The sequence below is a fragment of the Opisthorchis viverrini genome (genome assembly GCF_000715545.1).
Source record: "Opisthorchis viverrini unplaced genomic scaffold opera_v5_132, whole genome shotgun sequence".
Classification (NCBI taxonomy): domain Eukaryota; kingdom Metazoa; phylum Platyhelminthes; class Trematoda; order Opisthorchiida; family Opisthorchiidae; genus Opisthorchis; species Opisthorchis viverrini.
Window position 1 is genome coordinate 677480 of NW_008751789.1, and position 13760 is coordinate 691239.

The window sequence follows — 13760 nt, forward strand, 5'->3', positions numbered from 1 at the left end:
CTTGTATATTGGTTTGTCAAGTCACATGAAAATGCCACAATTAATCTTCGATTAGTTTCTCGAACCACACTGCAGTAGTAGCGTTTTGGGCGAAGGCTAACCACAATGACCCCTAGGAGGGTGGTGTCTGTGACTAGTCCACGTGTAACATACTTTGTGGAGTTCTATGCATATTAACAAGTACAGTAAGCAATTTGCAGTTCAAAACCCGTGCTAATGTTCGAAGTGAGTTCCTGTGACCGATAGGCTACTGTTAGTTAAGTGTACTTGCTGCGAGAGGTTCGTGGTGCTTCCGGCCCATTCATAGCATTGTCTACTCATTCTACTCATCCCTTATCCTTAACTGGATTGACAGTCATCTTCACTTCTCTAGACCTTGCCGAAGTCTGCATTCATATTCACGTGGCCTGTTCACATCAACTCAGGAAGTTTAGTATAAGCCATTCGCTGTTTACTCTATCCTTCGCAAAATCCACTCTTACAATGCACATTTCTGTACGAACGATCTGAAGCCATACAAACAAGGTGTACACGTTTTTTCTGGACCCACTACAAGTTACTCGTAACTGGAAATAGGCAGTAATCATTAGTCCTTGTATCATTTTCTCTATCGACGTGTGTCAAGAAATAAAGAGGTAATTGAGAATAACCAATACAGACCAGCTTTTACTCTTTATTGACCGAGACTGCTGGCGGAAGTAGAAAGGGGCAGGTAATTCTCTGACTGCTTACTGAGTCGCTGGTGTTTCCAAGTTGCCTGCATCAATTATGATAGCATTTTGTACCGGGCATTCTGACCGAGAAACCTAAGTCTCGTTACCCTGTTACTGTGCTTGTAGCATTCAGTCTTCCAGATCGCATTGTTTCCAATTTGTACGGCGAAAGAAACTTGTGCTGATGGCTTCGTTGCGTAAGCTCTGAAACAGGACTTTTGGCCTCATGCCCTTTCGATGCTTTGCTTAAGCATGTAGATTAGCAACCTATTGAACTGGCTATCTTAGTCCCTCAGTGCCAAGTTTGTCCCTTACAACCGAGGGATCATCACCATCAGCTCTAAAAACTGCGTACTTGCCGTACAGTGGTTCTGGTTGCTACAGTTTCGTTCACGGATGATTTGAGGATAGGTGCGCATTGGAGGTGGTAGCTGATATTATTGATGTGTAAATATAGGGTTGTCAGTGGACTTTTAATTGGGGAGACTGGGAGAGGAGCCATGCATTGAAGGTAATAGCTTGGATGTAAGAGAGCCAGTTAAGGTGTGACTGGGCCGTTTCTGACAATGTCTATCGAGATTGATGTGTCCAGTCCTGGGTCCCCATCCAGGGAGACGGCAATGACCAGTGCAGCTGGGTTTGCTGGTAATCGCTTTCATAGTTCTCCCTATGTTTAGCCAACAATCGAAGGATAAGACCAGAGAGCACCTTCGATTTCACAGCTAGCAGGCTGATGCCAAGGTGGTTTTCACACAAGGTAGGGATAACGTCGACACACCTCATTCTGTAGGCACTTTCTCTTCACAACATAAGCTGGGTTTCTCCGCCTTTGAAGAAAGCTGGATACACACCATCTGGTCCCAATGCCTTCTCACTTTTCAGTCTTGATATCTCATACTTTGTTCTTCAGACGGGCGATTGAAGTTTACGCTCCATTCGCCTGTAACTCCACAGGTTGTGTTGCAATAGACCAGCTAAACTGTTCTTCGAAGTGTTCGGCTCATCTTCCCGGTCAGCATTTTTGCGAGTGAATTAATGAGCCATCTTTTTCACCTTTCGTTTCGTTGACCGTTGCTTTCCTAGGGCCAGTCGATCGCATCAGCTGATACAGGGCACGCCTGTTTCCCGTAGTAAGAGCCTCCTCCATCTCTCGAGTTTTCGGTGTTCACCAGAGCCCTTGATCTTTCTTGGGACTCTTCACTGTTTGGCGTTTGAGGGGTTTGCGTGCACTGTCGAACTCGTTGCCTGCTGGTATAACTTTCCTGACATCAATCATGGATAGCGATCTCGACATCCAGTGGTCTTGTGGTCGAATTGGAGAAGTCGAATACACAGCACTGAACGCCTTTTACATTTTGCCACGCTTCATCCACATGCTCACTGCCACCACAGTACTGTTTTACTGTGTAGAGTTGTTGGGCTAGCTTGGGTCGATACTGTTGAGCTATGGCAGTTCTTCAAAGCTGGTGGATTGGCATGCTTCTTGCCGACTTGTGAGGGCCTGAAGGGAAACGAACTGTCAAGCGTGCACGCACCATGGCGTGATCGGAATCAAGTTGTGCCCCACAAGGAACTGTAGTCTTGAATTGTGGTAGTCCACCGGTGGCTCATGTCCACGTGATCCAACTGGGTCCACAGTTGATTTGCAGTTGGTGGCCGTCAGATTATGTAGGTCCACAGTTGATTTGCAGTTGGTGGCTGTCAGATCATACGATGCGAAAATTTATGCTGAAAGTTTCCACTTGCCAGAAGCAGTTCATTATCAGCACACAAATGGAGCAGTCGCTGTCCGTTTTGTGTGGGACGAGCATCGACTCCGAATCGACCGGCCAAATGTGATTCCAAGGAGCTCGGATGACCTAATCGAGCATTCATTTAGCCTGCAAGGATCACAATGTTGGTGCTTTTTGCTGGACGAATAAGCTCAGATGGCTGCCGGTGAAGGGTATTCTTCTCCGCATCAGAACTGCAGTCCGTTGGGGCATAAGCCGACACTATAATCAGACACCGTTGCCATGTCAAGTAGGGTTAAGCTTGATTTAGTTGGATACCCAGACGTTCACTGGGTTCCAGTCCAGAGAATCGCGTCCAGCTCTGGGGCTGAGTTCAACTCCCATGCCATATATTCGATGAGCCGTCGCTTCTGGATCCCAGAGAGAGCAATGGGAAGAGCTTAGTTCCTCCTGTGCATTCTGAGATGCATAACCACTCTTGGGCCTTGTATGCGTGCTCATTGCCGGTTTCGCAATCTGACATAGAGTAGACGTTAGAACCTCCCACGTAGAGATGTTCTCGTGGATTTAACAAGATGTTCATTGGTTTATTGCTAATAGACAGTGGGCTGCAAAAGACCAATCTGTCCGATAATTGACAGTCAAATGACTCAGCAACGTTTGCTTGTGTGGCGGGAAGGGGTTGGAGTGAGACATCGAGGGACACAGAACTGTGCGGGCAACTGATAGTTTCCGGATGCCCAGGCAGAGGAGGGTGGCTTGGTTGAAGTACCCCACCTTGCGCCTTTGACTCAGAAGTCTGACCCCACAAGGCAATGAGAGGATGTAGTGTTTTGATCTGGGACCCTACCACTAATTTCTGACTAAAATGTCTGGTAGAGGGCAGTAGGGTTTTATTTCGGGATCCTGCCCGCAGCCGATGACTCAGTTTGAGCTGCTCGGCTGCAAGGTTGGCTTAACCCGAGGCCGCAGGAAGTAAGGCATCACTGTCCCATTCCTGATGCGGATGCGTTGCCTTTTGAGAAGTACCGGATTCTTTGGTTTTAAAAAATATTTCGGCCGTACTGAATAATACGCCAGTGGTCGCGACAAACTTTTGGGCGATCGGAGTGTGTGGTTTTGGGGGCCGATCTTTTCTAACCCGTCCTTTCTTGGGGGAAGGCAGCATCGCGGCTTCCATGAATATGGGCATACTGGTCGCCTTATAACTCCTGTCGCAGAGGATAGTGCGACTTTACCCCCAGACCGCCTCGTAGCACGACTACTCGTAGTACGGGGTCTCGCTACTCTTGGTCCGACTGCTCCCCTTTGGCCTTGCTGGCATGGTTGCACCTTGTGGAACCAAAATCCAACCGCTGTAGCCCGTGGAATCATTGCAGCTCTGAAACTTGATCACCACAACAAGGTGACAGCTTTCGGTCGGCATAACCGGGTAATAATATCCTTTAATGACTGGAAGACGTATGTTGTTTGGGAATGCCTCCTAACTTAGCCTAGTTCATTTGAAACAAAATGCAGCATGAGAAAACCAAACAGGAGGGGGGGCTAATCTTGTGGTGGCGTAATTTTCTGTTATGTGAGTGCGGCTACTTGAGATGATCGGACCCTAATGGCAAATATGGCACAACTTTTTGAGGAAAAACGAAAAAAATAACTGTGATTGATCGCAGTTCCACATGAAATGAACACCTCCGGCCAGTGTTTCAGTGATCTTAACCTGGACAAAGGGGATCGTGGAAACCAAGCGACTACTACTCAATGTTGGCAAGGGCTGATGTGACGCGCTTTCTGCATGTGCGAGATGTTATTAGGACGGATGTTTGAATTGTTCGGTCCTAACATCCTTTGGTTTATCAGGTAATCTTAATCTATTTTTACCGGACTAATCACTGACTCTGTGGGATTCCGAGGTAATTATTTGGCTGTTTGTAATAACGGTATTTTCATCAGCTTAGTTCTTGGTCTGAACCTCCCACGCTAGCGTTCTCGTCAAAAACAACCACCAAAAGTGCACAACTTATATTAACACCCAGAATCAGGTCGAAAACACCTGTACAGCGCGTTGTATATAAAGTGTATGCCGCGACAACATTCTGGAATTTCTGATGCCTTCTGGATGTGCCATTGGCAACCGGTATTCGGCAAATGCTGAGTGAGGATTGGCTGTTGGGTCCTGACTTTCGACCGGTCGGAGCTTGCCTTGATACCGGACCGACAAGCGGCCTCAGCTTTTGGCCAGTCTTGTGTGGGCTAGTCTTCCCGACCGTAGCAGCGCCTAACTGCGAGCGCTAAAGCGATATCGGTGTTGGATTCCGCCTAAAACCGTGAGCTTGAAATTTTATCACATGTTAAGAAAAAGGAGTTTGGATTTTGAGAATCTCAGCTTCACACATCCGGCGTACTGAAAACGTGCTGATAACTCTTCAACAGCCCACCTCGACAGCAACCTTGTGAGTAGTTTCCTTCATGAAAATAAACTGTAATATCTCGAATATCGTGCCAACTGAAACATGAGGCGGCCCGTGTGCAGCGCATTCAGTTGTAGAATATCATAAACGAGGGATTCAGTTGAATCTCTTGTGAAACCCAAATTGATTTGCAAATGAGTGTATTTCTCATTTACGTATCCTTTTAACCTGATTTCTTGACAACCTTTCAGATCGTCCTATATCAAGCGCCTTCTGCTACCGAATCGTTTGACCGTCCTGGATGTAAGCTTGGGTTTGGCCACTTGGTTTGCCGCTCGTGGTACTGGTCATCTCGTGACAAGTCTGTCATTGGCACAGTCGTCCACTGTTTCGAACCCCCACCTTGGTGATCAAAATTCCACGTACTGCTCGCCAGCAAAGGTCAGGAGCAAGCTTTTGGTTGAAGTGAATTGCTTACCTTAGTTTTGTTATTACGCTTTGACGTCAGAGGTGTGTTCTTTTCTTTTTTTCCGATTGATAGGTTTGTTACTGTGTAACAGCAAACCTCGTCCGTGTGTTCATTTTGCGTTGCTGTGTCTATCATTCCGTCTACATAAAAACCGCGTACATTGACTGATTAATAACCTAATTGTAGCGACAATTATTTTCCGGTCCGCGTACCCAAATCTCATTTGGGCAGTATTTTTCTCCCGTGTGACGCACCATTGCAATTGCAAAATAAAGCCACGGTTTTCCATGCACCGCGAAGAGTTGTATTTGAGGTTAATTGTCACAAATCTCGCCAATTCCCCATGCAATTCGGTTTCTATGCTGCATTCTGTTTGTATCACAGGGTTATCCGAATGTACACCATCGGTTTTTACAACGTGCTTCGAACAATTTTTCATCAGTCTTTAATGGCTTTTAGGGAACTCATATTTTTGAACCGGAATTCCAGGACAACTACACTCATTTGCGTATCAACTGAGTTTTCATGGGATACTCAACTGATTCTACCGTTTATGCTATTCTTCACCTGAATATGCTGCCTCATAATTTAGTTGGTACGATATCATCAGGTTGACACAGTCCCCGAGTTTCATACTCTGGCACCTCAACAAATACAGCCTTTCATTTACTTGAAATTCCACTACCATCATCTGTTTTTGAAAGCCCTAGCCACTCATTTCTTACCGTATGGAACAGGTAGATTACAAATACTGGGTTGTCAGCTTCCAGTGCGTATGCTATTTTCCTGTTCTCCGTATCACACCAGTTGTTGTTGCAACCTGAGCCGTAATTTGTAGGACCTAGTACGGTGACCAGCCTCCCAAGAAAGAACTCCATCAAGGCCGGTCAAAAACTTTTACGCTGAGGCGTTATTCCTTCTTGGATGCAGCGACACCGTTTTCCATGGTAGACACATCACTTACCCGAGTTTTTCTTTGGATTTTTACTGGTGATAGCAGTTGCACTCCGGTAGGTCGATGGGCTGTGCGTCCTGTACAAAACGACGAAGACGGCACTCGATCACCGCGTGGATGAAAGCCCCATGGAAAACAATCCCTCTTTTGTCGGTGAAACACTTCTTGTAGCACAGAATCGTTTTCTTCGCGACCTTTCCCGGAGGAAATACTTCCGGGATCGAATTATCTTTCCCAAGCTTGTTTGTCCACTCACCGAGAGAAAACACTACAACGACACTGCCCTGTATTATCAACCTAGGTTTACCTGTGGGCTATTTTAAACCGATTATGTTAGAAACACAGCTGACTCACTCACCCACCGCGTCACTGAGCACTTCCCAACTTCACTGGACAGCCTTCGTCGCTGATCTACTCTTGGATAAGCGTGAAACAGTATTTGTTGGAATCAAATATTTCGATTGCAACATCGGCCGAAGGTAACGAACCTGGAGCGCTGGATGAAGCGACACGCGACAATTCAGTTTTTCGGGTTCCCAACAAAACGCCCTGTTTTCTACGTTACACGAAAATGTGACCCTATGATGACTGATACTTATTCAAGTTCAGCTGGAGGAAAAAACCAATTGGTTCGCTACACTTCGATGATATATGCAACTCACGGATGTGCAAGATTTTGGAATTGATCCAGAGATAGTTCTTGTGGTCTTTTTTGACAGGACCATTCTCCGAAGCATGCGTTTAAGAGGTATTCTATCGACTATGATGGTAGAAATATCGGAACCTAGCCATCTGTATCGTTTGTTTGATATTATCAGTCTTCTGGGATCCCTCCACCATATTTATACTATACTAAAGTGTAGTGGTGTGCGCAACCCGATGGGGTTGAACGTTCGGACAAACGTTCATCGCTATACTAGCGTGTTCGGTGTTGTCAGAGTGTAGATGCGCAGTCTGTTTTCACCAATCTTATTGGCACTTTCTCTGAGAGCGATTCGCATTTTGTTGCATACTATGTTTTAACTTTTACGTCATTTTGTGCGCTTTTTCACCAGGTTGTTTTTGTCGGGACGGGCGTTGACGAACAACTGGCCGGCTACTCACGGCACCGAAATACATTTCAGTGAGTTCCCACCGCAACGCCGGCTAGTTACCGGAAAGGAGAGCCTTAAGATGAAGATTGGTTTTCTTGTGTCTCATCGGTGTTTTTACCAGCTGTTCAATGCTGGTGCGCGAGCATTTCATTCGCTTAATGTTCTCAATGCTCTGTGCTTTCGCTGTCTCAATGCAGTTGCCAAAAGTGTATGTATGTATGTATGCATGTCCAGAGCGAATATCATCGTGTCGCCCATCATACGGACACCTCCCAAGAGAAGTGCTCATCGGGAAGACGTTTTTGGTGATATCCATTGCCATAAGCCCTTGAAAAAATCCCCGCAGCCGAAGTGCTGGTTCTCTAGTGGTCGATTTACCCCCAAGAAAGAACGTTTGGATGGAAAATTCCCATACCATTGATCCAGATACATCAGTCTGTGTACGCCAAAGATTCTTATCACAGGAACTGCTTCACTTTACTCTACCCTCCTAACATCAACAGACTCTTCTATCCTACACTTGGCTTGGCAGCGATCTCGGTCAACAATGTTTTTTTCATAAACGTATTTCACATTTCCACGGTGGATTTCGGGGATAGGTTGGAACGATCCATGATAGCACCATATTTATTGTGTTCCGATTGATGTTCATTGCTTTTGTTGTGTTAGAAGGCCTTTTTAACGGCAGCTTATCATGCATTGTGGTTCTTGTCTGCCGGTTGCTAGGTGGTACCCAAAACACTCGTGTGTAGTGACCTGAATGGAGGGGATAAGGACCATCACATGGGTTAACCACGTTGCGCTTTGTCACGGAATTCTAGCGGCTGAATGTCCTGACCAGACAAAATGTTCCTTCAGAATCATGCCACAGCTGTTCAAAGCACGCGGATGCAACTGAGTGGTGACTGGCAACTGTCGTCCCTCAGGCGAGAAGGCACTTTCAGGGTTTTCTTTGAGTGTGTAGGTTTCTACTGGTATTAACAGAGCAGAGAACTTCTACCTGGAACTGTTTGTTACAATTGTATCTCGTTGAAAAACTACTTGAAACGACGAGTAGAAGTGTGTCCTTTTTGAGCTGTTCTCTGTCTGTTATCGCTTATAGTCTCTGATGTCAGCTTCATCAAGTAACGGCGTTGATTATAGACATGGCCGAAACATACTGGTGTTTATGGTAAACTCGGGGAAATGACCGTAGTGCTTTGTTTACAGCACTTGCACACTGCTCCAAATTTTTCACAGTACTCTGACATTCGTGGCACGTTCTGCCATTGCATTTTGCAACAACCTCCCTTCTTTTTGAAGTGTTCAGTTTGACGTAGAAGATCTTTCTATTTTTTTCACTGGGCAATGCAATGGAACTGAATCAAGATACGTCTCATGAGTGGTTCTTAAACCGTTGCACATGATGTGTACCTCACTGTTAAATGTAACTCGACTGTCGGCTAAGCTACTTATTTGATCCTCATCAGGTCACGGTTTCCTTTATTAGAGGTCCTATTTCATCCCCATTCCACTTTCCGTCTGTTCAACGAAGTCTCGCCTCCGTACCGCTATCTGCAGTACAGATAAAAACCGTTCTAGGCAATGTGCTTTTTATATGGAACCTTATTTTATCCATGCAACTTTCTCACCTGAAGCGCTGATGCATCATCGTATATTTTCGGTCTGAATCGACGACCATCCATCATTTTAGTCCCACATTCATCATTCCTGTCGATACCTAAACCTGACGTGATTCGAAATCGATCACTGTTCGGTATGGAAATACGCGATAGTCTAGTTTAGACTGGAATTGCGTCCAAACTGGGAACTAAGACAAATCGCCTAGAACGCGTACCTCAGAATTTTCTAGGCGTTTTGCTCTTGCGTTGAAAAACTAGCCTTAGGTGTCTGACAAAGTTTCCCAAGAATACACATCTGTGTCAAGTATTAACCGGAATTATTCGTGACTTTTGGAGCGCGAGGACACTTGCGAACTTTAATTGAGATTTTGTCGTGTGAGTGAAGCCAGTCTATGCTGAAAAACCAAAAAGCACTGTGATTGAAGAATGAGCAGCTCCGTATCCTGTCCAAATACGCCTTAATCACACTGGTGGCCAGCTGCTCGGCTAGTTATTCAAAGTGCTACCCGAGAGGTCATGCGTTCTATACTCTCTGGAGTTTCGTGCGGTGCGCGCTGCTGATGATTCCCGATAAGGATGAAACAGCTGTGCTTCTCGGCTTTTCAGCATAGATTGTCTTCTTTTGATGAAATCTTCATTATTTGATTTCTCAACGTATCGATTGAACTATTTGGTTGCACGTCTGAGCATACATAGGGAGTTCCAACACAGTTTTACGCGCTTGCGTGGCCACTTCATAACGCCTCCGTATTTCTTATCTCTGTCTGATTGTGGCCATTATAACTGAATCCGATGCTTTGCTGATCGAGTTTTCGGTAAGAGACTACCACAGTAGAATTCTAGAAGAAAGAATGTGTACACGGTTTCTTGAACTCCTCACAAACGAATTTGCGGTGTTGATGGGGAACGGTTAGAAAATAAACAATGGATTACAAGCACTTGCCTCAAGACCATACAATACCACGAATTTGGTAGGAAAGTTCTGGGTAAATCTAGTCTTTCTTACCGCTTCTCACGCTGTTCTGAATTCCTTGTCGATTTCTTAGTGGTACCAATTTTCACAGCTCATCACGTTGGACAGGTGTAATTGGGTTCTTGTGATGTATCTGGCGACGGGGATATTTTGACCGCGTGGACTACTGCGAAGTTGTCTGGGGAGCCCCCGTTGTCTGCGTTAAGAGCACAGTTTTCAGACTTTCCATCACCTGTGCAATTGATCAGTTGTACTGTAGTCACGCCAATACTTGGCATTTCCATACCGTCGACTGCTTGTGCTTTCCTGCCCCCTTTGCTCGCTGTCGTACTACTAAGTGTGCCTCGAGTCGATCCTCTTCTCAAACACGCTGTCAGGCGTCCGTATTGCCTTCGCATTGCCAGCTGAATGGGCTCATTTAGGCATCCATAAATGAACGGATTTACGCAGGTCGAGCCCATAGCAATCATTTTACACAAAAGATCGATAAGTTTAGTGTGCCTCGCCGGTATGATAATCCCACGAGCCATGCCTGACAATTGTTCATCCTCATCACTTCGAGGTTTCGCACTATGAGTCAGTGTTTGTTGTAGTGCCTGATCTGACATTAAGAGCAAGGCCTGACAAAGTTCGCCACTGATTGATAGTGGATCTCCTGCTCTTGTCTCCTGTATATGGCTCCTCAACATTGATTCGATTTCTAACAGCAGCGAGTACAGACACCATGGCGTCCAACATAGTGCGAAACACACAACCGTCAAGACCAACAGGCTGGTGGTGCGTCGTTTTCGTCGCTCGGTTTCTTTACGGAACCCCAGTTGTGTAGACTGTTTCGCTAGTCGGCAGTAGATCGCCAGATAGAATCCTCCAGAAGCAGACAGTGGGAGAGCGAAACACGCGATAAAAACAAACACGGAATAGGCTAGACGTAGACGTGCACTTGGCCACTTTTCTACGCAATAGGCGAATCCACTGTGTATATCAATATCCACGTGTAAAGCCACTGGAATGGAAATTAAACCACCAAATAATATCACACAGCCAATCAGGCTCATTGCAATATGGTTGGAAATTTGTATTTTCATTGGATGAACAATCATACGATAGCGATCGAACGCGATCAATAAGATAGTGAGGCAGGAAATGCTGAGTGGCAGACCGAAGCCAGCAAAAAGGACTCGACATAGACCGCTGCTGGCCAACTGGTGTTCGTTGATCTCGTAGAACATTTGTACAGGCATACTAACCGAGCACAAAAATATATCCGATACAGACAAACAGAAGACGAACAAGTTAGTGATGTTGTCTTTCAAGGTTTGTCTGTGGTACTTCAGCAAAGCACACATGAGACCCATATTGAATATAACTCCAATGATTGAGAACAACGTGCAGTGGCTTATCATGAGGTCTCGCACAATTGGGATGCGATGTGAAGAGTAGCTGGTCTGACTGTATTCAATTTGTGTAGGTTGTGATCCGTTCAGCAAGTATTGGATGCATCTAAAGAGGAATAAAGAAAGTCAGTTTTAGTGGTCAGTATTTATGAGGTTTTCAGTCGTTTGATATTCACAATAATAAATCTGTATACTCGCGTAGAGAAAGAGCAAAGCACCGTTGGAAGAGTTGCAGTGTACAGTGAATTTGTTTAAGGTTCTCGCAAGTATCATGATTACTGCTCCTCTGATGTGATATGTCCACCACTTTAATCGTCATGCTGTGTGCAGGTCGTCGTTGTCACAAGGGTTTTCTGCTAAGTAGCTGAAAGAAAGTGGTATTTAAACTTTTAGCTTGCATGTCATCGAAGCACAAAGGACTTAACAACGTTTACTCTATAACTGGTCTCCAAAGATTATGCCCAAGAGATAAGGAATTTTCAATGGATTATCCCAGTAATGCAAACATTCACTAACATTCACTACTTCCCAATTTCAAACTTACTGGAACACAATGCCTTTTCCCCTCTAGTCGCACAACCTCTTTAGAACCCTATCGGGTCCTCCTACCAGTGTCACGCTAGACTGAGCGAAATAATTATTTGGTCAACCGTTTTTTGTGTGTTGTTCCATTATCATTGCATTCTTCTCCATCATTTATAGTTATTGTGTGGAAAATTCACTAGATTACAAATAACCGTATGTTTTCCGTTCACACGGTATGTCCGTAAACCAAATGATTCCCATCGGAAACTGAGCAAGCAATGCCAGAGTGAGCAGCCTCTCTGAAGCTGGTTCGTGCGTAACGGCTGGAATAATGGTCGCTATTGAAGATTCCGGTCGTAAAAGATTGAACCTCACACTTGTAGTATCAGGATCCAGTGAATGGAGAGTATTAATGAGTCCTAATGTGCTTCGGATACTTCGATGGGATAAACTGCGCAGTGACGCGTTCTCGACAGTACGTGTTAGTCTGGTTACAAGCTTCATAAGAAACTTGCTACTTGACAAAGCGGGAAACGCCGGCCTTTTGTAATCATGTATAGTTTCCCAACTCCAATGTTTCTCGGCAGTCAGGAGTGCTCAGCACTTGGACAGCTTGTGGATCCGTCAAGATATACTGTGGACTTTTTTCCTTGCACAAGCTAACTTGTTTTGATGGCATTAGTTCGATTCGACGGACGTTGTTTCATGTTTTTACAATCTGGCTACTCATGCCAAACCAGTAGCGTTGTCAGGTCCCAGTTGCTGTCTGCTGTAAGGTGGAAAGCCCAAGATTCTAATTAGCACGGTAATCAAGAGTGATAATGCAGATGAGTTTTGAATATAGAACAAAATTTACAAGATAATTTGTGACAGAATGTCTCAGTCGAGGAACGTTTGTTTTTGTTCCTCTTAAGCAGCAGGGTTTGGCTCATCTGTTCCAGTGCATGTGCTCAAGTGTCTGGTTCACACAACGGGTAGTTAGATCCAGTCTTATGCCGTACCAAAACACACAGGTTCATTCCACTGTATGGATATCAATGTAGATCTTTTGAGTGCGGATTTTCACCGCACAATAATGATCACTTTATTTCCCAGTGTTCGCCTACCTTGGTGCTGACCGAAGCCTTAGTTCCGGGAAAACATGTCGTTCAGTCAGTCGGTCGGTTTCTGAACGTTTGGAATTTTCCATTCAAAGCTAAGCCCGGCCTGATGCCTGCTGAACAGTCTCACTGAGGCTAATTCACGGCTGACTTCGGTTACCAAAATACCTCCCCTCATTCAATCACATATGAGGAGGGTGGTACATTATAATATACATAAGTAATCACATTTTCGCTACGGGATGTGATTATGCTTACCAAAGCCTGAGCTAAGTCAGAACGATTGTTCGCACCTACAAGTTTTTTGTGTAGTCAGGGGCGAGATTGCTCAGCGGTTAGGGCGCGAATTTACTGACTTCAAGGTTCGTGGTTCGAACCAGACCTCTGCATCCCGAATTCCCCTGTCTAGGCTTAGGCAACCTGACAGTATCCCAGCCCTCGTGTTTCCTTCGGGTTGCATGACAGATAGGCACCGAAAGGGTGTTACAGCCGAACAATTATTAGCATTATCACACCGCCGCTTCCAGCAGCGGGTTTCGATCTGACTGTCTGAATGAGGTTGTAGCTCAGCTCGTTCCGTAACGTTTCAAATATGAATCGGGCACATTTCTTATTATTAAAAAATTACGGTCTAAGGAAGTTGAGTCATGAGTTCCGGGCTCTCAGTCCTACCCGTGCAGAATATAATTCCTAACACAAAGACAAGCTTCCGTTTGGTATCAGTGTGTCAATCACCGTGGTGTCTTTACTGACGGAGTTCGTCCAGTCCATATG

General features: G+C 45.2%; 2 protein-coding genes across 2 annotated transcripts in view; one reads left to right on the top strand and one right to left on the bottom strand.

The window, feature by feature from the left end:
* The window catches only part of T265_06424 (hypothetical protein), a gene marked incomplete at both ends in the record, with an annotated part of 94546 nt that overhangs the window by 21126 nt on the left and 59660 nt on the right, over positions 1 to 13760 (top strand). Inside the window, 2 exons of the mRNA XM_009171682.1 lie at positions 5106 to 5295; positions 7334 to 7401. Of these exons, the coding sequence (XP_009169946.1) occupies positions 5106 to 5295; positions 7334 to 7401 (258 nt within the window). The remainder of the gene's footprint in view (positions 1 to 5105; positions 5296 to 7333; positions 7402 to 13760) is intronic.
* T265_06423 (hypothetical protein) overlaps positions 10063 to 13760 on the bottom strand; it is a gene marked incomplete at both ends in the record, with an annotated part of 31632 nt that continues 27934 nt past the window's right edge. The window contains one exon of the mRNA XM_009171681.1: positions 10063 to 11467. Coding sequence (XP_009169945.1) covers positions 10063 to 11467 — 1405 coding nt within the window. The remainder of the gene's footprint in view (positions 11468 to 13760) is intronic.